The sequence below is a fragment of the Gymnoscopelus braueri genome, assembly GCF_963280865.1.
Source record: "Gymnoscopelus braueri genome assembly, chromosome: 19".
NCBI lineage: Eukaryota > Metazoa > Chordata > Actinopteri > Myctophiformes > Myctophidae > Gymnoscopelus > Gymnoscopelus braueri.
In genome coordinates, this window is record NC_137621.1 from 461062 (window position 1) to 486593 (window position 25532).

The following is a 25532-nucleotide window of genomic DNA, read 5'->3' on the forward strand; positions in this document are numbered from 1 at the left end:
TTTATTTAGATTAATTATGTTTTATACAGGATTTATTTGTATTTAATGTTTTGTGTTATGTTTTGTGTTACACACGTATGTACATTATATGTATATGTACATTAAATGTATATATATATATATTTATATATATATATATATATATATATATATATATATATATATATATATATATATATATATATGTGTGTGTGTGTGTGTGTAATATACAGGATTTGTATTTAATATGTTTTGTTGTTTTGTTGTTACAATTATTTTGTACAAAAAGCTCAAAATGTAAAGTAACACCCACGGAATCTTCACGTCGGCGATTGGTCAGCAGGGCTGTCAATCATAAACTTCAGCCAATCGAAACTAACTTCCTCTGCTGACGTCCCTGACGACGGCACCATCACGGCTGTCACACCGTGAATGGTGCCTTGACGAATTCTGTGAGAAGGGGGGGCGCTGTTTCACTGTGTACAAGTTCTCATGTGGTTTCCGTCTTCCGTCTTCGATAGGACACAAATGTCGGTGTAACACAGGATGTTGATTGTTTTTCCTGTCGCGCGGTGCGGAAACTCAACTGTGTTGAAAGAATGAATGTTATTAACGTGTTTTAAAGTACTTTATACTTTATTCATAGGAGTTGTATTACTGTAGAAGACAATGTAATACTTTATACTTTATTCAGAGGAGTTGTATTACTGTAGAAGATAATGTAATACTTTATACTTTATTCAGAGGAGTTGTATTACTGTAGAAGACAATGTAATACTTTATACTTTATTCATAGGAGTTGTATTACTGTAGAAGATAATGTAATACTTTATACTTTATTCAGAGGAGTTGTATTACTGTAGAAGATAATGTAATACTTTATACTTTATTCATAGGAGTTGTATTACTGTAGAAGATAATGTAATACTTTATACGTTATTCAGAGGAGTATTACTCTAGAAGGTAAGTGAATAATACTTATTAATCACATTGAATGTAACTAGAGGTTCAGTGGTGTAAAGTAATTGAGTACATCTACTCAACTTCTTTCTTTTCCTTTTTATTTATTCAGGGAAGCCCATTTGATTGATTGATGAACTTTATTTAGTAAGACATGAGATCAAAATCTAACTAAAGTAACTAAAGTTTTCAAATAATTGTAGTACAAGTATAATATTTGTCTCTGAGATGTAGTGGAGTAGAAGTAAAAGTACTGAAAATTGGAAATACTCCAGTAAAGTACAAATACCTCAAAATTGTACTTAAAGGATCTACACCATGAATTAATTTTTTTTTTTTATATTTAATATCATATGGTGTATGTCCCTCAAACCTTTTTCAAAAGGTAAATCATCACTCAGATATACTCATCCCAAGTCAATTGTCTCTGGCTTATACAGCACTTTCAGCTGCAATACCAAAACGTCCTCTTGGGCAGGGGGGGGCTACTGAGCAATTCTGTCTGGCCAGCATCAATGCAATGGCAATGCAAGTGATGTCACTTGCATTGCCATTCTGAAATGGCCTGTTCAGACACGCCCATTCTGAAAATCTCTGAAATGAGAATGAATGACTGAATGTTAAAACATTTTTTTTGTTGGGGTACAAGAGACACTGGGGAGCCCAAAAAATACCCCCCCCCCCCCAAAAAAAAAAAATGAAATTCATGGTGTGAACCCTTTAAGTACAGTACTTGAGTAAATGTACTTAGTTACTTTACACCACTAATCACCAACATTTCAGCTGTAAGTAAAGCTTGGATCATCTTTGTATGAATCTGCATTCTGTCATACATCTACTGTGTGTGTGTGTGTGTGTGTGTGTGTGTGTGTGTGTGTGTGTGTGTGTGTGTGTGTCAGAGCTGGGAGCTGCTGCAGTGACATGCAGAGGCCTCCAGGGGGCGTCAGGGTGCAGCAGGTGATAGGAGCTCTGTGCAGAGTGCTGTCAGCTGTGGGTCTGCTCTGTGTTCCCTCTGCAGAGTCCTTCAGACGAGCCAAACGCAACTCTACTGGAAACCAGCTGGTACGTTACCATGTTAACCCTTAACCCTTAACCCTTAACCCTTAACCCTAACCCTTAACCTTAACCCTTAACCCTAACCCTAAGCCAAATTACAAACCCGAAAATCTCGGCCACTCGCTCACTCCCACTCGGTCACTCCCACTCGGTCACTCCCACTCGGTCACTCCCACTCGCTCACTCCCACTCGGTCACTCCCACTCGGTCACTCCCACTCGGTCACTCCCACTCGGTCACTCCCACTCGCTCACTCCCACTCGGTCACTCCCACTCGGTCACTCCCACTCGCTCACTCCCACTCGCTCACTCCCACTCGCTCACTCCCACTCGGTCACTCCCACTCGGTCACTCCCACTCGGTCACTCCCACTCGCTCACTCCCACTCGGTCACTCCCACTCGCTCACTCCCACTCGCTCACTCCCACTCGGTCACTCCCACTCGGTCACTCCCACTCGGTCACTCCCACTCGGTCACTCCCACTCGCTCACTCCCACTCGGTCACTCCCACTCGGTCACTCCCACTCGGTCACTCCCACTCGGTCACTCCCACTCGCTCACTCCCACTCGGTCACTCCCACTCGCTCACTCCCACTCGGTCACTCCCACTCGCTCACTCCCACTCGCTCACTCCCACTCGCTCACTCCCACTCGGTCACTCCCACTCGGTCACTCCCACTCGCTCACTCCCACTCGCTCACTCCCACTCGCTCACTCCCACTCGCTCACTCCCACTCGCTCACTCCCACTCGCTCACTCCCACTCGCTCACTCCCACTCGCTCACTCCCACTCGGTCACTCCCACTCGGTCACTCCCACTCGCTCACTCCCACTCGCTCACTCCCACTCGCTCACTCCCACTCGCTCACTCCCACTCACTCCCACTCGCTCACTCCCACTCGCTCACTCCCACTCGCTCACTCCCACTCGGTCACTCCCACTCGGTCACTCCCACTCGGTCACTCCCACTCGGTCACTCCCACTCGGTCACTCCCACTCGGTCACTCCCACTCGCTCACTCCCACTCGGTCACTCCCACTCGGTCACTCCCACTCGCTCACTCCCACTCGCTCACTCCCACTCGCTCACTCCCACTCGGTCACTCCCACTCGCTCACTCCCACTCGGTCACTCCCACTCGGTCACTCCCACTCGGTCACTCCCACTCGGTCACTCCCACTCGCTCACTCCCACTCGCTCACTCCCACTCGCTCACTCCCACTCGCTCACTCCCACTCGGTCACTCCCACTCGCTCACTCCCACTCGCTCACTCCCACTCGGTCACTCCCACTCGCTCACTCCCACTCGGTCACTCCCACTCGGTCACTCCCACTCGGTCACTCCCACTCGGTCACTCCCACTCGGTCACTCCCACTCGCTCACTCCCACTCGCTCACTCCCACTCGCTCACTCCCACTCGGTCACTCCCACTCGGTCACTCCCACTCGGTCACTCCCACTCGCTCACTCCCACTCGCTCACTCCCACTCGCTCACTCCCACTCGCTCACTCCCACTCGGTCACTCCCACTCGCTCACTCCCACTCGGTCACTCCCACTCGGTCACTCCCACTCGCTCACTCCCACTCGCTCACTCCCACTCGCTCACTCCCACTCGGTCACTCCCACTCGCTCACTCCCACTCGGTCACTCCCACTCGGTCACTCCCACTCGGTCACTCCCACTCGGTCACTCCCACTCGGTCACTCCGACTTCAAACCGGAAGTAGTCAGGGTCCAATTATTCAGTTGCTTCTTGGAGGAGGCGAGTGGAGTCGAGTGGAGGAGCCGAGGAGGCTCTCTACTTCCGCATTTAGTGAGTGTACATCAAGTGTAGGCTCGACAACTCTCCACAGCTCCTCCGCGGCAGACTTCCGCATCACGTGTACACGTTTTTTTTGTTTTTTCCCTTCTCCCTCGACGTATACATGGTCCTCCTCCACATGTGGCCACATAAACAATGCTTGAAACCCGAAACCATGCCGAAACACCGGCTGCCCCCCCCTTCGCCCCCGCCGATCACTCGTTGCGCATCTCACACAAACACACACACACAGTGTAAATTAACAGAAAAGACGCAACAAGCCACTGGCTTTATTGCGTTGATATAAAGTATAATACAATTGTATACATTGTAATATATTGTGCACACTTATTCTGTCTCAAAAGCTGATAGTTCATTTATCTCCTTACATGCCTCAATGCAGTGCATGGACTACTATAAATTACTGTGACAAAGATTATGTTTAAAATAATGTATTGTATTTATATATAGACTGAATATATGAGAGGACGCTTTAACTATAGCCGTACTCATTCAATTCTGAACCGATTCTTAAAATTTAAAATTCTCTATTAACTGTGAAGGGTCTTCTTTCATGTCTATCAGTCATGATTTATTTCGCTATCAAACAATATCAAACAAAATCGTCTGAGTTTTTTTCTTTTTTCTTCGTCCCAGTAGGGCTGTACCCAAACCCTGTTTTTAGGATTTGAACTTCGGCGAGGAATTTCGAACGGACGTTCGAACCATCGTATTTAATTATTTAATGAACAAAACGATGGTTCGAACGTCGAACCATCGTTTTTAACCAATTAATTAACAAAACGATGGTTCGAAAGTCGAACCATCGTCTTATTTATTAATTAATTAATACAACGATGGTTCGACTTTCGAACCATCGTTGTATTTATTAATTAATGAATACAACGATGGTTCGACTTTCGAACCATCGAAGGACGTTCGTTCGAACGATCGTGTTTATTTAATTAATTAAACGAACGTGCCTTTAACCAAGCTGCAATTCATTATAGAGCCGACATTGCATAGTCTATTGGTTTAAAAAAAAGTTTCATAATGCCCATAATGTATTGAAAGGATTTAACCCTGCAAGACCCGGATATATTTCTACTTGCAAAAAAATTTTTTCAACCTTTCAGATGGTGTTGTAGGAGTACTTTGGAGAGGAAAATATAATGTTTTTTAAAATAAATAGTTTTCGTAAGGTTTTATTGAAATGTTGTAATATTACAACATTGGGTCTAACGGGTAGCAGAATGTCCTATAGGCCATTGTTACTCACTATCAGAATAACATGGCAAATGTCTATATACTTCACTAAAACAACTTAAGGGTTCATTTATATGGTTATGGTTTATTATTTGGCCTCAGAACAGTATACATTATGAATAATATTTGGCCTCAGAACAGTACATTATGAATAATAACATCAATAAGCCATATTTTTAAGTTTTTATTTTATTTTAGTCGATGTCCACATCACTCTCTCCATTCATTACAATATCCAACACATCCCTTGCAGTGAAGCGAGGCTCTCTCCTTGCTTGTGGCATTCTGAAATGATAAATGAAGACATACCTTTAGCACATTAGTAGCACATCTCACTGCAGGTACATATTTCACAAGTCACACAATACTGTCTGGCCAACCTATTGTGCTTTGCTTATCCTCACAAAGGCTAAGCACCATCATCACTGATGGTGCTTAGCCTAACAAAGGGATTGAGGATGGCTGTAAGTAAGCAATCCCCAACACCCATCACATGAACAATGATGAGTCTTAACTGGGCGACTCCCATATGAACAATTACCATACACTGATTGCTAATCACAAACATTACCAAAATATTTTGCTAAAACATTATAGGCAATGAAATGTTATAAGCTAATGCAGTATATTTGTCTTCGAGCACAATTGGTTACAAAATGTATTGTGAAAACGAATAATACTCCACTGCATTCCACTCTGTAAAATGAACAGGTGCATTGCTATTTGCTACCACCATGACCCAATGTTGTAAAAATACAACAAGTATAAAGCATGCTCTAATTTACATTTGGGGGATATCTTTCACAATAACAACATATCTACATGTTCTAGACATTCTAATGATCACCAAAATAATTATTACAGACATTTTACTTACTTTTTTGTGAGGAATCCTGTCCAGTGAAAAAGAGATTTTTCTTCCTTCAAGGATTTTCAAGTTGTGACATTTCCTGCCTCTGTGGGGGGTATTTATATGCAAATATCCTGGCCACTGACATTGCAAGACTAAACAATAGGATCCAATGATGATGTTTAGGTGAAAAAATAACAGGAAAACAAATGATTTATACACTTTTTTTGATAAAATACAAATGTTGTATTATTACAACAGCGGGTCTTGCAGGGTTAAGGATCAAACAAGACAAGATATTTCCTAAAGTTTAGGATTTATTGCTGAAGTCGTTTGTTACCAGACAGTACAAGCAATGCAGATCAATAGCCTCCCTTGAAAGCCTTCATTCATGTAACAGAAAAATAAAACAGGCGCATTAATTGTCACAGTGTCTTTTTTTTCCTCTCCAGACAACTCGCTCTCTTTTTGGCCAATATCTAACAATACGACAGACAATATTCTGCACAGGGCTGTTAGTTACATTAAACAACAACTATAAAACATAAGTATGGCAGGGCGTGGCAGCTTGAAACGGTTAACAAACAACGACTTTTAAAATAAAATTTAAACTCTCGTCACTCTCGTCTTGTGACGAACCAAAAAAAAAAGTCTTGCCGACCGAGTCGGCCCTCACCTCTGCTATACTCTCTTCATGTTGTGTGCCAAGAACACTAGTTTTAGCCGCGGTTGCCGCAGTTAACCGCGGTTTGGGTGGATTCGGGTCAATCAAATATAATTATTAATTAATATCGGATAAACCGCGGGTGAAATATTGCGGTAAATAAATTAATGACATCTAATATATCTATCCATAAAACAGCTAAATCTCTGCGTGCTTGTGTCTGTGTGAGAGTGTGTAGAGCAGCCTCTGTGCCATGCGATCACAAAAAAATGCATTGATTTAGCCTATGGAATGTCGGTGCGTCTTTTTTCTTTTTTTTTAAACCGGTGCCGCTGGCAGCAGAGCAGTGCGCTCTGTATGTTGGATGCCTGTATGTTGGATGCCGCACAGAGTCTGTACTGTATGTTCAGCGCAGCAGAGCAGTGCGCTCTGTTCAGAGCAGCACCGGTTTTTAAAAAAAGAAAAAAGACGCACCGACATTCCATAGGCTAAATCAATGCATTTTGTGATCACAACTAATAATAAAACTAACGGGGAATACCAGAAAATAATAATATTTTGACATACGGGAAAAACGGTTGGTGCGGATATTTAAATTGGATAATATAATTATTGCGGTTGGATAACGGGCGGATAATTAATTTGTACATGGATTCGGGTGACGTGAGAGGCCATCCGCGCATCTCTACTGTGCGTGCGTGCGTGCGTGACTTTCGTGACTTTCAAATTATTGTAAACACAACATAGTACTGTGATATTCTGATATATATCACATTCTGATATATATTTTAAGTTTTTTTTATTTTTATATATATATATATATTTTTTTTTTAAAGCGGAGGTTCGAACTCATTAATTAAGATTCGAATGCCGACATAACGAACGAAGGTCCGAACCTTCGAACGTTTGGGTACAGCCCTACGTCCCAGAAGTGGGGGGGATATCACCCAAACTCTCAAAACCCCGGACATTTGAAGGATTTTATAAAAACCCCCAGACAGCCCCCCAAAAGAGGATATGTCCGGGTAAAAGAGGACGTATGGCCACCCTGCATGAATGATGTAATTCAGAGTCAGACATACTCTGTAATATACGGTGGCTGTTATAAGCAGCAGTGCCGTGCGGGACTGCTGCGGGGGGTGGGGGGTCTGGGGACTGTAAGAGCAAAAAGAGGGACGGGTCAGGATTTAATTCATAAATGTTTAATCATCCTGGCGCTTCGTTCACTATTTCAGGAATAAATGGCTTTGCACAAAATGTTAACTATAAAGATTACAATGTGGCCATCCTCCACATTGATGAATTGTCTATTCTTATATTCTGTATTATTCTATACCTGCATATTATTCTATGCATGTATATTTTCATCCACGCTCTGGTCCAGCTGTTTGAGACGTCATAAGTGATCGCGGAATTTTCCGTCGCTTTGAAATGACGCTAAGTGCAGTCCGATCCTTTGACGGCAACCGCTCGACCACTCCGTCCTCGCAAATAATCCTCGGCTCCTCGCAGGGGCGGGGCTTAGGCGCGAGTGGAGGAAGCGAGGAGAGTGAGCGAGTGACCGAGCTTTGGGGAATGGAATTTGGCTTAACCCTTAACCCTAACCCTTACAGGGGTAACGTACCAGCTGAGGTCAAAGGTCATGTAAGTGTGTAACGTAGCACCTATAGGGTCAGAGGGCAGAGGTGGAAAAAGTACTCAAATGTTTTACTTAAAGGTTCTATGACACTGAAAAAGCCCTGCTGTCACCCCAGGTGTGTTCCACTTTATGGTTTCTGCAAAACACCCACCCAGCATCCTGGAAGATGATTTACTCATGTTAGGCTAATATGTGTGTTTGTGATGTAAACATAATATTAATATAGTAAACATGAAACCGTAACAGTGTGATGTGAACATAATATTAATATAGTAAACATGAAACAGTAACAGTGTGATGTGAACATAATATTAATATAGTAAACATGAAACAGTGTGATGTGAACATAATATTAATATAGTAAACATGAAACAGTGACAGTGTGATGTGAACATAATATTAATATAGTAAACATGAAACAGTGACAGTGTGATGTGAACATAATATTAATATAGTAAACATGAAACAGTGACAGTGTGATGTGAACATAATATTAATATAGTTAACATGAAACAGTAACAGTGTGATGTGAACATAATATTAATATAGTTAACATGAAACAGTGACAGTGTGATGTGAACATAATATTAATATAGTAAACATGAAACAGTAACAGTGTGATGTGAACATAATATTAATATAGTAAACGTGAAACAGTAACAGTGTGATGTGAACATAATATTAATATAGTAAACATGAAACAGTAGCAGTGTGATGTGAACATAATATTAATATAGTAAACATGAAACAGTAACAGTGTGATGTGAACATAATATTAATATAGTAAACATGAAACAGTGACAGTGTGATGTGAACATAATATTAATATAGTAAACATGAAACAGTGACAGTGTGATGTGAACATAATATTAATATAGTAAACATGAAACAGTGACAGTGTGATGTGAACATTTGACATGTTTAACGTGTGTGTGTGTGTGTGTGTGTGTGTGTGTGTGTGTGTGTGTGTGTGTGTGTGTGTGTGTGTGTGTGTGTGTGTGTGTGTGTGTGTGTGTGTGTGTGTGTGTGTGTGTTTCATTCCAGGAGGAGGAGTTTTGGAATCTGTTGTTTAACATCCTGTGTAAAGCTGAGGTCATTTCCTGTGGCGCACAGGAAACACACGGTTTGTTACCATACATACACACAGAGATAGACAAGACCGCCCACAAACGTCACATCTGGTCATAGAGTTACATCGTACACGATCGTTTGGATCAGTTTCAGAGCGATTTTATGGACGATAGAAACATTGACAGCCAAGAAAAATCCATCAAAAGGACATCTGGAACGCAATCGTTCACTCGCCCTCGGAAAGTTGACTTCTTATTAGGATATATGAGACTAAAAAGACCAAACATTGCTACCCACCTCTCTGTGGCTTTATCTATGCAGACTTTTTCCTGCTTTGTATCTCCCTAAAACCTCACTGACTCACCGTCTCCTGTCCCTGATGCATGTACACACTGACATGTTTAACTCAATGGATATACATGATGCATGTACACACACTGACATGTTTAACTCAATAGATATACATGATGCATGTACACACACTGACATGTTTAACTCAATGGATATACATGATGCATGTACACACACTGACATGTTTAACTCAATGGATATACATGATGCATGTACACACTGACATGTTTAACTCAATGGATATACATGATGCATGTACACACACTGACATGTTTAACTCAATGGATATACATGATACATGTACACACTGACATGTTTAACTCAATAGATATACATGTACACACTGACATGTTTAACTCAATGGATATACATCCATATCTTGATTGTTTTTGGAAGGTCATCATTTTGGTCTGTCTGTCCGTCTCTCTCTCGCTCTCTCTAGGTTCAGCCAGCAGGGGGCAGTATGTGGCTGTAGGTTTGTGGCAGACAGGCTACATGGCTGAATGGATTGTGAGCAGCGAGAAGAAGAGACCAGGAGGTAGAGGTGTGTGTGTGTGTGTGTGTGTGTGTGTGTGTGTGTGTGTGTGTGTGTGTGTGTGTGTGTGTGTGTGTGTGTGTGTGTGTGTGTGTGTGTGTGTGTGTGTGTGTGTGTGTGTGTGTGTGTGTTACTTGTGGTCTCCTGATAGATGTTTGTTCAGGCCATTCAGTATGAAAACTAAACGATAACAGAAATGTGAAGCAAAACGACCAAAGAAGACGTCTCTTAGTCTTCCTCTAGCCTGGAAACCAGACCAATCTGCCAGAGCAAAACTAAACAATAATCTACTCAGTGATATCAGTCAGGCCATCTCAGGCCATCTCAGGCCATCTCAGGCCATCTCAGGCCATGTCAGGCCATGTCAGGCCAGGCCAGACCTCCTCTCTCCTTGTACTCTGCCTACTTTCTTCATCTCTCTGACTCACCAACCTCTTCCTCTGTGTCTTTTCCTGAACTCCCTTATCCCACCACCAGGTGTCCTCGTCTTCCCTCCTCTGTCCTGAAGAGAAGAGACCCCAGCTGTCTCCTTGACCACTTCTACAGTAGTTTATTATGTCTCTCCTTGACCACTTCTACTGTAGTTTATTATGTCTCTCCTTGACCACTTCTACAGTAGTTTATTATGTCTCTCCTTGACCACTTCTACAGTAGTTTATTATGTCTCTCCTTGACCACTTCTACTGTAGTTTATTATGTCTCTCCTTGACCACTTCTACTGTAGTTTATTATGTCTCTCCTTGACCACTTCTACAGTAGTTTATTATGTCTCTCCTTGACCACTTCTACTGTAGTTTATTATGTCTCATTTTATTCATTTTAATCCTATCTCACTGGCAACCCTGGAGGACACGATTTCCCATATGAAAACCTCCTCCTGCCCGTTAGACGTTATCCCCACCAGATTCATGAAGGAGGTCCTTCACTATTCTGGGAGGCTTCGGCTCAAAGCCGGGATAGCAGGGGAGCGGCCACTGCTTTCTGATTCAAATCAACAGCCAATGAAGAAAAGGGGGCGGGATCCACATGCAGTGGGTGTTGCATGTAAATAGGAGCAACGGGAAGCAATTTCCCCCTGAGAAATTGCAGCCGCCATTGTTGTGTATGTGTACTGCTGTTTACTTTACTTTATTTGTTTATTTAGACAGGACAGAGCATATTAATGAACGTCACATGAACGTAAATACACCGGATTTAGCAAAGATGCTAATTTTCATCCGCAGTCCTCACACAAAACAGAAAAACAGAAAAACAATAACATCAGAAAACAGACAAACGGTGAAATACAATTACATTACATCACATAGCCTAAAAAAACCTAAAATATGATCACAAATGGTTGCAGCTTTGGTTTTCAAGCAACCATCTTTTCACATTGAATTTAAAAGATGGAAATGTAGCACAATCCCTTATATGTAGAGGAAGGCCATTCCATGCTACACAACCCTGTACTGAGAGGACATTTTGACCGAAGGTTGTTTGCCGGTGCGGCACTTCACAATCTCCTCGAGTGGTTGCTCTGGTACTGATTCCTCTTTCAGGCTTCCTTTTAATGAATTCCCTTAGGGGGGGCGGGCACAGACCATGTAAGGTCTTGTATATGACCCCAACCTGTTTGAACTTTTTGAAATTGTCGAAGCTAAAAAAATTGAGCCTCCTGAGTATGTTACAATGATGATAAGAGTGAGGCTTCCTGTCAAACACCTTGAGCGCACTTTTGTAGAGCTGTTCGATGGGTTTTAGGATCGTCACGCCTGTGCAAGACCAGTTTGTAAAACAGTACTCAATGTGTGATAGGATCATACAGTGAAGATACGATCTGGCAGCTCCAACTGTCAGGAAGGGTCTAATTTGTTTAAAATTTTGAAGGTTGAATTTAATCGTATTTGTGACTTTCTTCACATGTTTTTTAAAAGTTAGGGTTGAGTCTAGTATGACTCCGAGGTACTTGAACTCTGGGACAAGTTCAAGTTCCTCCCCACCCAGAAACACATTTGAGGACTCCAACACAACTGGTCTTTTGGAGAAGGCCATGCAGACTGTCTTTTTGGCATTCAGGAGCAGACATGAATCTATAAGCCAGTCTTGAATGCTTGTCAGAGCTGAGGTTAAGATTATTGACACCTCTGCATAGCTTTTACCATGGGCAAGTACAACGGCATCATCTGCATACATCTGGACATGTAGATTATTACATACTTTAGGTAGGTCATTTATGTACAGTGAGAACAGAATTGGACCTAGTATTGAGCCCTGGGGGACACCGACCGAACAGGTGTGGTAGGGGGATTTAACACTGTTTATACTTACACACTGTTTTCTGGTGGATAGATAGGAACTAAACCATTGTATAGCTTCTGGGGTAAAATTAAAATGTGTTAATTTGGACAGGAGGACCTGGTGACAGACGGTGTCAAACGCCTTCTTGAAGTCCAGGAACACCGCCATTGCACAGGGAGCTCTGTTCAAAGCACATTTCAATTTTTCTATGAATAGGCAGTTTGCTGATTCAGTGGAGTGAAAGGCCCGAAACCCAAACTGCATGGGATGCAGTGGGGTGTGGCCTTTGTCTAGATGTTTGATGATAGATTTGACAATCCACTTTTCAGCCACCTTTGATATAACTGGTAGGATGCTTATGGGTCTATAATTTGATATTTCAGTTTTAGCGCCAGATTTGTAGATTGGTGTTATTACCGCAACTTTCCATTGAGGAGGAACAGTGCGTTGTCTGATGGACAGATTTACCAGATGTGTGATCGGTGCCACCAGAGCATCTGCATTTGTTTTTAAAAAGTTTGTATCGAGCCCATAGGCATCCTTAGCTTTTGATGCTTTTAGTGATTTGATGATGTTTGCCACCTCGGTTTCCGTAATTTCCTCCAGATTGAAGATGGGGAGGTCTTTTTGGACAGGGCGGGGTACAAACTTTGATGGATTAAACATTTGTGTTATTTCTTTGACAGAGTTTAGAAAAAACATAATTAGGGTACTAGCAAGGGTTTGGGGATCTTTCACCAGGGTGTTGTCTATTTTTAGTTCTAAGCTATTATTGTTCTGTTTGTAGTATTTCCCTGTCAGTTTGTTTATGCACTCCCAGACTTTCTTACCATTTCCTTTTGCACTCTCTAAGGCTGTTTGCCTCTCGTCTGACTTTTTAGACGAGTTGCACAGCTCTCAGACCGGTAAGAGGCGTGTCCGCTCAGATTCTGAGCGTAAATTACATCCCGCCCACAAATACCAGGGCTTTGGCCCAGAAGTTCCTCGCCCCTCCCGTTTGTATGCGAGAGCTGGCGAAAACTTCTGGGAACTCAGATTAGTCCTTCACACTATTGGCCCAAACATTTTGGCCATTTTGAACCGTTCCTTGTCCTCTGGTTCCTTTCCCTCCAGCCTCAAAAGCACTCTGGTCCAACCACTGCTGAAAAAGCCATCATTGGACCCCTTGGTTCTAAGTAATTTTAGACCTATTTCAAAACTCTCCTTTTTATTGAAAATCTTAGAAAAGATAGTGTCTGTTCAATTAATTTATTTTATGAATTTTAACAGTGTTTTTGAGGAGCTGCAGTCAGGCTTCCGGGCAGGTCACAGCACCAAGACTGCCCTTTTAAAAGTGACAAATGACTTATTATTTAATGCAGATTCCGGTGACTGTTCTATTTTAATGCTCCTTGACCTTAGCTCCGCTTTTGATACTGTCGACCACGTAATTTTAATAGACCGCCTCAAAAAATGGGTTGGCATCGAGGGAACAGCTCTGGACTGGTTCCGCTCCTACCTCTCTGATAGAAGCTTCTCTGTGGTGATCGGGGAAGCTTCTTCCTCCCGGGTCCCCTTTACCTGTGGAGTCCCGCACGCAGGGATCAATTCTGGGTCCCCTTTTGTTCTCAATATACATGCTCCCCCTTGGAAATATCATTCATAAATACCATATTAATGTCCACAGTTACGCAGATGACACGCAGCTTTATATACCACTAAAACCCGGTACTGCAGGCAATATGAGCAACTTACTTTCTTGCCTCTCTGAGATTAAGGAATGGATGGCAAAAAAAATCCTCCAGTTAAATCAGACAAAAACGGAAATAATTATTTTTGGTCCCCCTAACTCCACATTGTCACTCCAGTCAGAGCTTAGTAGCTTATCATCTAATGTCAAGCATACAGCCCGCAACCTGGGTGTGATTTTTGACTCAGACCTTTCTTTTAACCCACAAGTCACACGTGTTGTTCAGACATGTTATTTCCAGCTACGAAACATTGCCAGAATTAAACCCTTTTTATCACCAGCAGACCTTGAAAAGGAAATTCACGCATTCATTTCATCACGTTTGGACTTCTGTAACTCTTTATACTCTGGCCTCTGTAAAAAAGCCATTTCCCGCCTCCAACTGGTACAGAATTCAGCTGCAAGACTACTAACAAACACTAAGAAACGTGATCACATTACACCCATCCTAGCTGCACTTCACTGGTTACCTGTTAGATTCAGAATAGATTTTAAGATTTTACTGATAACTTTTAAAGCCCGGCAGGGATTGGCCCCCAGCTACATCAAAGACTTGCTGGCCCCCTATGTACCTGGGCGCCGCCTTAGATCCACAGGTAAGGCTCTCCTTACAGTCCCTAATTCTAATCTCGTCACCCGAGGCGATCGGGCTTTCGCATTCCGGGCGCCCACGCTTTGGAATGCCCTGCCCATAGAGCTGAGGCTAGCAAGATCCGTGTCTTCTTTTAAATCACTTCTAAAAACCTACCTTTATGTTAAGACCACTTCTACTGTAGTTTATTATGTCTCTCCTTGACCACTTCTACAGTAGTTTATTATGTCTCTCCTTGACCACTTCTACTGTAGTTTATTATGTCTCTCCTTGACCACTTCTACAGTAGTTTATTATCTGTCTCTCCTTGACCACTTCTACAGTAGTTTATTATGTCTCTCCTTGACCACTTCTACAGTAGTTTATTATGTCTCTCATTGACCACTTCTACTGTAGTTTATTATGTCTCTCCTTGACCACTTCTACAGTAGTTTATTATGTCTCTCCTTGACCACTTCTACAGTAGTTTATTATCTGTCTCTCCTTGACCACTTCTACAGTAGTTTATTATGTCTCTCCTTGACCACTTCTACTACAGTTTATTATGTCTCTCCTTGACCACTTCTACAGTAGTTTATTATGTCTCCTTGACCACTTCTACAGTAGTTTATTATGTCTCTCCTTGACCACTTCTACTGTAGTTTATTATGTCTCCTTGACCACTTCTACAGTAGTTTATTATGTCTCTCCTTCACCACTTCTACTGTAGTTTATTATGTCTCCTTGACCACTTTTACAGTAGTTTATTATGTCTCTCCTTGACCACTTCTGCAGTAGTTTATTATGTCTCTCCTTGACCACTTCTACAGTAGTTTATTATGTCTCTCCTTGACCACTTCTACTGTAGTTTATTATGTCTCTCCTTGACCACTTCTACAGTAGTTTATTATGTCTCTCCTTGACCACTTCTACAGTAGTTTATTATGTCTCTCCTTGACCACTTCTACAGTAGTTTATTATGTCTCTCCTTGACCACTTCTACAGTAGTTTATTATGTCTCTCCTTGACCACTTCTACTGTAGTTTATTATGTCTCTCCTTGACCACTTCTACAGTAGTTTATTATCTGTCTCTCCTTGACCACTTCTACAGTAGTTTATTATGTCTCTCCTTGACCACTTCTACAGTAGTTTATTATGTCTCTCATTGACCACTTCTACTGTAGTTTATTATGTCTCTCCTTGACCACTTCTACAGTAGTTTATTATGTCTCTCCTTGACCACTTCTACAGTAGTTTATTATCTGTCTCTCCTTGACCACTTCTACAGTAGTTTATTATGTCTCTCCTTGACCACTTCTACTACAGTTTATTATGTCTCTCCTTGACCACTTCTACAGTAGTTTATTATGTCTCCTTGACCACTTCTACAGTAGTTTATTATGTCTCTCCTTGACCACTTCTACTGTAGTTTATTATGTCTCCTTGACCACTTCTACAGTAGTTTATTATGTCTCTCCTTGACCACTTCTACTGTAGTTTATTATGTCTCCTTGACCACTTTTACAGTAGTTTATTATGTCTCTCCTTGACCACTTCTGCAGTAGTTTATTATGTCTCTCCTTGACCACTTCTACAGTAGTTTATTATGTCTCTCCTTGACCACTTCTACTGTAGTTTATTATGTCTCCTTGACCACTTCTACAGTAGTTTATCATGTCTCTCCTTGACCACTTCTACTGTAGTTTATTATGTCTCCTTGACCACTTCTACAGTAGTTTATTATGTCTCTCCTTGACCACTTCTACTGTAGTTTATTATGTCTCCTTGACCACTTCTACAGTAGTTTATCATGTCTCTCTTTGACCACTTCTACAGTAGTTTATTATATCTCCTTGACCACTTCTACAGTAGTTTATTATGTCTCTCCTTGACCACTTCTACTGTAGTTTATTATGTCTCCTTGACCACTTTTACAGTAGTTTATTATGTCTCTCCTTGACCACTTCTGCAGTAGTTTATTATGTCTCTCCTTGACCACTTCTACTGTAGTTTATTATGTCTCTCCTTGACCACTTCTACTGTAGTTTATTATGTCTCTCCTTGACCACTTCTACTGTAGTTTATTATGTCTCTCCTTGACCACTTCTACAGTAGTTTATTATGGCTCTCCTTGACCACTTCTACAGTAGTTTATTATGTCTCTCCTTGACCACTTCTACTGTAGTTTATTATGTCTCTCCTTGACCACTTCTACTGTAGTTTATTATGTCTCTCCTTGACCACTTCTACTGTAGTTTATTATGTCTCTCCTTGACCACTTCTACAGTAGTTTATTATGTCTCTCCTTGACCACTTCTACTGTAGTTTATTATGTCTCCTTGACCACTTCTACAGTAGTTTATTATGTCTCTCCTTGACCACTTCTACTGTAGTTTATTATGTCTCTCTTTGACCACTTCTACTGTAGTTTATTATCTGTCTCTCCTTGACCACTTCTACAGTAGTTTATTATGTCTCTCCTTGACCACTTCTACTGTAGTTTATTATCTGTCTCTCCTTGACCACTTCTACAGTAGTTTATTATGTCTCTCCTTGACCACTTCTACTGTAGTTTATTATGTCTCTCCTTGACCACTTCTACAGTAGTTTATTATGTCTCTCCTTGACCACTTCTACAGTAGTTTATTATGTCTCTCCTTGACCACTTCTACAGTAGTTTATTGTGTCTCCTTGACCACTTCTACAGTAGTTTATTATGTCTCTCCTTGACCACTTCTACAGTAGTTTATTATGTCTCTCCTTGACCACTTCTACAGTAGTTTATTATGTCTCTCCTTGACCACTTCTACTGTAGTTTATTATGTCTCCTTGACCACTTCTACAGTAGTTTATTATGTCTCTCCTTGACCACTTCTACAGTAGTTTATTATGTGTCTCCTTGACCACTTCTACTGTAGTTTATTATCTGTCTCTCCTTGACCACTTCTACAGTAGTTTATTATCTGTCTCTCCTTGACCACTTCTACTGTAGTTTATTATGTCTCTCCTTGACCACTTCTACAGTAGTTTATTATGTCTCTCCTTGACCACTTCTACTGTAGTTTATTATCTGTCTCTCCTTGACCACTTCTACAGTAGTTTATTATGTCTCTCCTTGACCACTTCTACAGTAGTTTATTATGTCTCTCCTTGACCACTTCTACAGTAGTTTATTATGTGTCTCCTTGACCACTTCTACTGTAGTTTATTATCTGTCTCTCCTTGACCACTTCTACAGTAGTTTATTATGTCTCTCCTTGACCACTTCTACAGTAGTTTATTATGTCTCTCCTTGACCACTTCTACAGTAGTTTATTATGTGTCTCCTTGACCACTTCTACAGTAGTTTATTATGTCTCCTTGACCACTTCTACTGTAGTTTATTATGTCTCTCCTTGACCACTTCTACAGTAGTTTGTGTCTCTCCTTGACCACTTCTACAGTAGTGTGTGTTGTCTAATTATTATTGTGAATTGTGTTTTTCCTGTGTGAAAGGTTTACTTCTGAGTTTGCAAGGGTTCATTAGATGGTTATGACTGGATATCAATCAATCAATCAATCAATCAACTTTATTTAGCAGACACATGGTCCAATAAGAACAAGACACATAAAAACATATAAAAGTACAAAAATAAAAGAAAGTACAAAGTCGTAAAACATCAGCTATAAATAAGGCAATCGTACCAGTGTTCCCAGAAAGGAGACTGATATCGAGTAACACTGTGGCAGGGATCAACCAATAATCCAATAATAGAGTTCTGAGACTCATTCAAACGACACATAAATGTATACATAAAATTTCTCCGAAGAGCTTAAAAAGTGCTAATACCCAGGTTGCAGAACAGCTCACTAGCACTGCTCCACCTAGGTTTTCTCAACAGTAGACGCAAGCAGTCATTATAGGCAACCTGAAGTTTATACAAGCTAGCCTGCTTAAACTTAACCCATAGAGGGGCAGTATACAAGGGAGTACAGTAAGCTCTAAAGAGGTTAGCCTTTACCTCAACAGAACAGAAATTTAATTTCCTCCCCAGCATATTAGCTTGAGCATAAAGTGTTCGACGCTGCCTATACAGATCATCATCATCCGTCAACTGGTCTGTTATGACATCCCAAGTACTTAGCTTTGCTACACACAGGTAGCACTTGCCCAGCAAGGTAGAAGGATGGAAAGGAAAGGTTTTTGTCTTCCCTTGTCCTGCATGCCATCATGACCACACTCTTTTTTGCATTGTATTTGACATCAAACGTTACACCATACTCTGTACAAATGTTAAGCAGCTGTTGAAACCCAGCACTGCTGGGAGAAAGTATAACCAGGTCATCCGCATACATAAGGTGGTTAATTAGGGTGTCCCCAATCTTGCAACCTGTATTACAGTAATTTAACTGGACAGAGAGATCGTTCATATATAAATTGAACAGGGCTGGAGAGAGTAACCCCCATTACTGACAGAAAAGGGAGCCGATACCCCACTACCCCATCTGACCTGCATGCTCTGGTTAGCATACCAGTATGCCAAGATGCGTGTAATGCTATCAGGCACTCCCCTTTCTTTGAGCTTTAAAAACAGTTTCTGGTGGTTGACCCGGTCAAAAGCACGTGACGCATCAACCAGACCAACTAAGACAGAGGAATTCTGGCTTCTATATTTTTCCATGACTTCTTTCAGTGCATATATACATAGATCAGTACCATGCTTTGCCTTAAACCCATACTGATTGTCTGTAGTATAAAAAAAAGAAGAAAGTCGATCTAATAGGACTCTTTCCAGGACCTTGGACATTACACTAGCGAGAGCTATAGGTCTGTAATTGTCCAAGCTCCCCACCTTGCCAGCTTTGTCTTTAATCACGGGCACCAGGGTGACGGACAACATGGAATTTGGCAGTACCCCGTGTGTCATAAGTCCAGTAAGGCAGATAGCCAGAAGGACCGCAACCTTAGGGCTGGCATGTTTAAGGTGCTCAGCAGTGATATTATCAGAGCCACTAGCTTTATTATCTTTTAACTGTTCTATAGCTTTGCGAACCTCATTAGCTGAGAAACCAATGGCAGAACTACTATTAATGTTGTCCAATTCATATGGGTCACTTTTGACACAATTAAATGCCTGGGAGTAGTGTTCCCTCCAGAGCTCTGCTATATTATTCTCCCCAGAGACACCCTCCATGTTGCAAGGTAAGATAGCATTATTTCTGTTTAGAGCTCTCACCTCCTTCCAAAACCCATTTACATTACGGCCATAGCTGAGTGGTTAGTGAGCCCGCCTAGGGAACCAGAGGCCCTGGTTGCCCCAGGTTCGATTCCAGGCTATCCCAGCATATGTGCCGATGATATGAAATTTGTCCCTGAGCAAGACTCTTAACCCCTAATTGCTCACAGGTTCTCATTGGAAACAAGACCGCAAGGACTTTCATGAACGACCTGTTAAAAGGAATTATCCTTATCCTTATCCAAGTAGCTTGTCAGCCATAGAATCTGCTCTCATTTTAGCCTCGTGCCTACCGATATGGTGCACAGCTGATTTAAAAAGAGTATTGGTATTCTTTTTATGGTCCAGGACTGGTCCCTGCCTGGGGCGACCAGCCAGGACCCACGCCTTATGGGCCTGCTTAGCTTCTGCGTGATGGGCTGCCACATACTTGTTCCACCCCGGCTTTACTTTTTTGGTACTATTCTTTTGCAGATAAAGAGGTCTGCTGGCCTCATACATAGCCCCCACTATACAGTCATAGAGAGCACAGAGGTCCTTGCTATGATTATTTACTTTACAGTTTACATCGGCACATAAAATTGCATCATAAGGCAACAATACATCACTGAACAGATCATTAGTTCTCCCAAAATAAGTCGTACATCATTTTTTGAGAGTTTGGACCAATCTAGTTTTGTTTTAACGGCACTATTAACCTCTTTGGTCATTTCAGGAAGTCTGTCCACATCAAGCACTACCACTACAGGGACATGGTCTGACATGGATACCTCATAGACAATCTCCATAGATTCTACAATAGCATGTGCATCAGCAGTACTGATACAGTGGTCGAGCCAAGAAGTTGTGTGCCATGCTTCACTTATATAAGCAACAACACCTGACTGGATATTATGAGGTTATTATCCTCACAGAAATTAACCATATGATTAGCAAACATTGAGCTTATCAGAGAGGTCGGCATTCATGTCACCCACGACATAGACACAGGTAGTTTGATTGTCTAAAATAAAAGAATTAATAAAAGCTAATCTGTTCAGGTATTCATCCTCATTCTGTTGACTTTCATAAGGTCTATAAACATTAAGTATAGTGACCACTTTGTTGTTTACTCTACACTCCACAGCTATACACCAATCTGTGTCAAGTCTAATGACCTTAATCATAGAGTCAAGCTTTTTGTGCCATAAAATGGCCACCCCTCCAGGGATCCTTCCCCTCACTATACCCAAGGTGAGGTCAGTTGTTGACTCCCCCACACCATGAAACTCGTCATTAAAACAGTTCAACTGTCCCAAGTCCTGTTTAGGTAGGAACGTTTCCTGCAGGCACAAGATGTCACAGCATTGCAACAGTTTTTCCACTTGTGCGCGTCTGGCAACGTCTCCTGCACTGTTACCAAGGCGCACCCCCCGACAGTTAAAAAAACCAACACGCATAGATACACACATGGATACATGCAGCCTTTGTAGCCTTTTGTTTATTTGCTATTTTTATTTAAGTTTAATAATGTACTATTGTCAGGTCCCGCCCTCAGTTCGGTTCAGTTCAGTTTTTTTTTTTTTTCGGATAATGGGCACAAACATAATAACAAATAACATTTCATTATTATTATTATTTTCTCAGCAGTGTTAGGTCAGGTGTCAGGTCCCGCCCTGACTGGCACCCCAGCAATCTAAAAGAAAGGTACCATTTCAAACCGCTACACCATGTGCCCCCCCCCCCCCTGGTCCTGACAATCATTTTCAGGCAAAAAAAAGAAGGTAATATTTATGTTCACAGGAGGAGGAGGAGGAGGAGAACCAGAGGAGGAAGAGGAGGAGAGGCGGTCAAAACATCCAGTGGTGTCCAGCAGGGATCTGTTGTTGGCTCTGGGCTGGTTGTTAGGATCTGGATTCCTGGACACTGTGATGAACAACACACTGTTACACATAGACAACACAGTGTTGAGCAACACACAGGTACACACACACACACACACACACACACACACACACACACACACACACACACACACACACACACACACACACACACACACACACTGTTACACATAGACAACACAGTGTTGAGCAACACACACACACACACACACACACACACACACACACACACACACACACACACACACACACACAGGTACAGTTTACATGTATGTATTGAGATATGATGATGAGGTGTTGAGAAGATCCTGTAATGTTCCTCTGTCTTCAGCTCAGTGCTCAGGTTCTCCAGGAGGTTCTCCTCCCTGAGCAGCAGGAGCAGACCAGGAGGCTCCACCAGGAGGTTCAGGAGCAGACCAGGAGGCTCCACCAGGAGGTTCAGGAGCAGACCAGGAGGCTCCACCAGGAGGTTTTCCTCCCTGAGCAGCAGGAGCAGACCAGGAGGCTCCACTGGCTGCTGGGAGCTCTGAGGTTCCACGGTTCCACCCTGGTGTCCATGATAGAAGAGAGAGCTACACTGCTCCATGTGGTGAGAGACAGAACTACACTGATGAATGAATGAATGAATGAATATGCACCTCTTGCCTGCTGACGCCATACCCACAGCATTGATTTGGACTAAACACAACAACTACATCGGACCTCTCAACACAAAACCAGCCACAACGTGCACGCTGAATTTACGGGTGGCGTAGGGCACCTCTCATTGCTCACTACATATTTTCCACCTCGCAACATAATTAATTCCACTCACCACATTACGAGCACAACGGAAGGGGAAACAGTTTCGCACCGTTTACCGTGCGCACCACCGAACGCCGACGGCCACAGCCGAAACAACACGAAGCAGCGGCCATTGAAATCAGCCGTCTTCGCTCGCAAAAGTATGTAAGGGATAATGCATGGAGACGTAGTCATTATTCACATTTAAAGCCCTTCAGGGCGATTAACCACCATTATCCCGCTTATTACACGGCTACTTAATAAATACATACATAAATTTACCTAAAAGTAACAACAAAACCAAGTATTTCCTTGCTTACGGCAATGAAAGTATTCCATAACTATTGGGCTGGGCGGACACATTTGCCTCGGAAAACAAATGACACAATGAAAAAAAAATCTCCCCAAAACACAGTCGCCCCGGGCCAAATCCGGCGGTATTACAGGCAAATCGCCAGTATATACACTGGGGGGCGACTGTGTTTTGGGGCGACCTTTTTTCATTTCCTCATTTGTTTTCCGAGGCGATTGCATCGTCTATTTCTCACTTCAAATGTTTTCCAAAACATTCTTGAGAGCAACGTTTAGTTGTAAATGACATTGGTTGTTTGTTACATGGCTGTCATGTTGGATGAAGCATAAAACCAAACAGCGCAGGTTCAATCTCTCTGCATCGCCACAACAACAACAGAAGCACGTCCTTCGCTTCACCCCCCCCCCTCCTCCCCCCCTCTTGCTTACCTTTCTGTTCGAACCACGCCGTTGCTTTCCACACTCACGCTAATATGTCCGTAATTCACGTGCCATGTACATCCCAAAGACAACCTACGATCTACACCAGACTTTTCAAAGCGCACGTATGCGTGGCGCGTACAGCGCGTTTCTTCAGATCCAATTGATATCAATGATAGCGGCTACACCAGGCGCGTGGATACGCGATAAAGTCTTCTGATTCTGATTCTGAGTCCCGCATACGCAGGCTTTAAAATAGGACTGGATGTAAAAGTGCGTGTGTGCGTATATGCGCGTGTGTGCGAAAAAAAGGCTGGTGTGTTTCCACAGCTTACTGTGTGTGTGTGTGTGTGTAAGCACCGCAGGCTACATCTCCGCACAGACATCCTTCCACTATGATCGTCACCCAGCCAGCAACAACAACAAAACAATCTTATGGCCTACCTTTCCTTGAGGTCAACTGTGAAGAATAACATTGCAAAAATAGTTCCAATCCAGTGCGTAACACACAAACAAAAACACCTCATTTTGAGCCACGAGCGCCGTGAAGAAAAAGTCCAGGCTTTTAATGTGTGTGCGGTGTGTGTGTGTGTGTGTGTGTGTGTTGTTGTCACGTGACCACTACTAGCCAACCAACAGCCTGGACTACATTCAGTGTTGCCAGATTGTGCGCGAGAAACAAGCTACCATCCATGTTTATGCACAAACAACAGACAAAGACGGCGACGCGACCGAACGTGTGCGGTGTGGGGGGGGGGGGGAGGGGAGACGACGTAGGCCTAATAATAGAGCCCCGTGCGCGGCTAGCGGGCCGGCCGCCCGTAGGGCGGACGGACCTCTAGTATCCTACATAAGGATATACTGTAGATTAGAGCTGTTAATGCACATTAAGGATATACTGTAGATTAGAGCTGTTAATGCACATTAAGGATATACTGTAGATTAGAGCTGTTAATGCACATTAAGGACATACTGTAGATTAGAGCTGTTAATGCACATTAAGGATATACTGTAGATTAGAGCTGTTAATGCACATTAAGGATATACTGTAGATTAGAGCTGTTAATGCACATTAAGGATATACTGTAGATTAGAGCTGTTAATGCACATTAAGGATATACTGTAGATTAGAGATGTTAATGCACATTAAGGATATACTGTAGATTAGAGCTGTTAATGCACATTAAGGATATACTGTAGATTAGAGCTGTTAATGCACATTAAGGATATACTGTAGATTAGAGCTGTTAATGCACATTAAGGATATACTGTAGATTAGAGCTGTTAATGCACATTAAGGATATACTGTAGATTAGAGCTGTTAATGCACATTAAGGATATACTGTAGATTAGAGCTGTTAATGCACATTAAGGATATACTGTAGATTAGAGCTGTAATGTACATTAAGGACATACTGTAGATTAGGGCTGTTAATGCACATTAAGGATATACTGTAGATTAGAGCTGTTAATGCACATTAAGGATATACTGTAGATTAGAGCTGTTAATGCACATTAAGGATATACTGTAGATTAGAGCTGTTAATGCACATTAAGGATATACTGTAGATTAGAGCTGTTAATGCACATTAAGGATATACTGTAGATTAGAGCTGTAATGTACATTAAGGACATACTGTAGATTAGGGCTGTTAATGCACATTAAGGATATACTGTAGATTAGAGCTGTTAATGCACATTAAGGATATACTGTAGATTAGAGCTGTTAATGCACATTAAGGATATACTGTAGATTAGGGCTGTTAATGCACATTAAGGATATACTGTAGATTAGGGCTGTTAATGCACATTAATGTGCCCGGTTAAATCATGCACATCAACACCGCTTTTAACAGTAACACCGTATTTAAAAATGCACTCCCGTTTTCAACTAGTAGTCCTCCTCAACACACCCAGGTGGAAACTTCACAGTAGTTGTTATTGTTAGTAATAATAATATAATACTTCCCCTTTGAACAAAACAATGCTTAGAAGGTTGGTTCATATTTTGTGAATATGAATATCTGTGATTGAATTGTGATTGTGTGTGATTGTGATGAATATGAATATTTGTGATTATGCACAAAGAAGGGATTGATTTTTCAATAATGACCAGCTACCCGGCAATGATGCCGCTTATTACACGGCTACTTAATAAATAAAT

At 41.9% G+C, this 25532-nt stretch overlaps 1 protein-coding gene across 4 annotated transcripts in view; it reads left to right on the top strand.

Annotated features, from left to right (window-relative positions):
- The first annotated feature begins 733 nt into the window (after window positions 1–733).
- tedc1 (tubulin epsilon and delta complex 1) overlaps window positions 734–25532 on the top strand; it is a 92666-nt gene continuing 67867 nt past the window's right edge. For 2 of the 4 annotated variants that reach the window (XM_080414845.1, XM_080414846.1), the window contains exons 1-6: window positions 734–942; window positions 1839–2001; window positions 9261–9339; window positions 10081–10182; window positions 21753–21931; window positions 22185–22442. In XM_080414845.1, the coding sequence (XP_080270971.1) occupies window positions 1861–2001; window positions 9261–9339; window positions 10081–10182; window positions 21753–21931; window positions 22185–22442 (759 nt within the window). In that variant the 5' untranslated portion in view covers window positions 734–942; window positions 1839–1860. The remainder of the gene's footprint in view (window positions 943–1838; window positions 2002–9260; window positions 9340–10080; window positions 10183–21752; window positions 21932–22184; window positions 22443–25532) is intronic. The other 2 variants (XM_080414848.1, XM_080414847.1) reach the window with 2 other exon arrangements.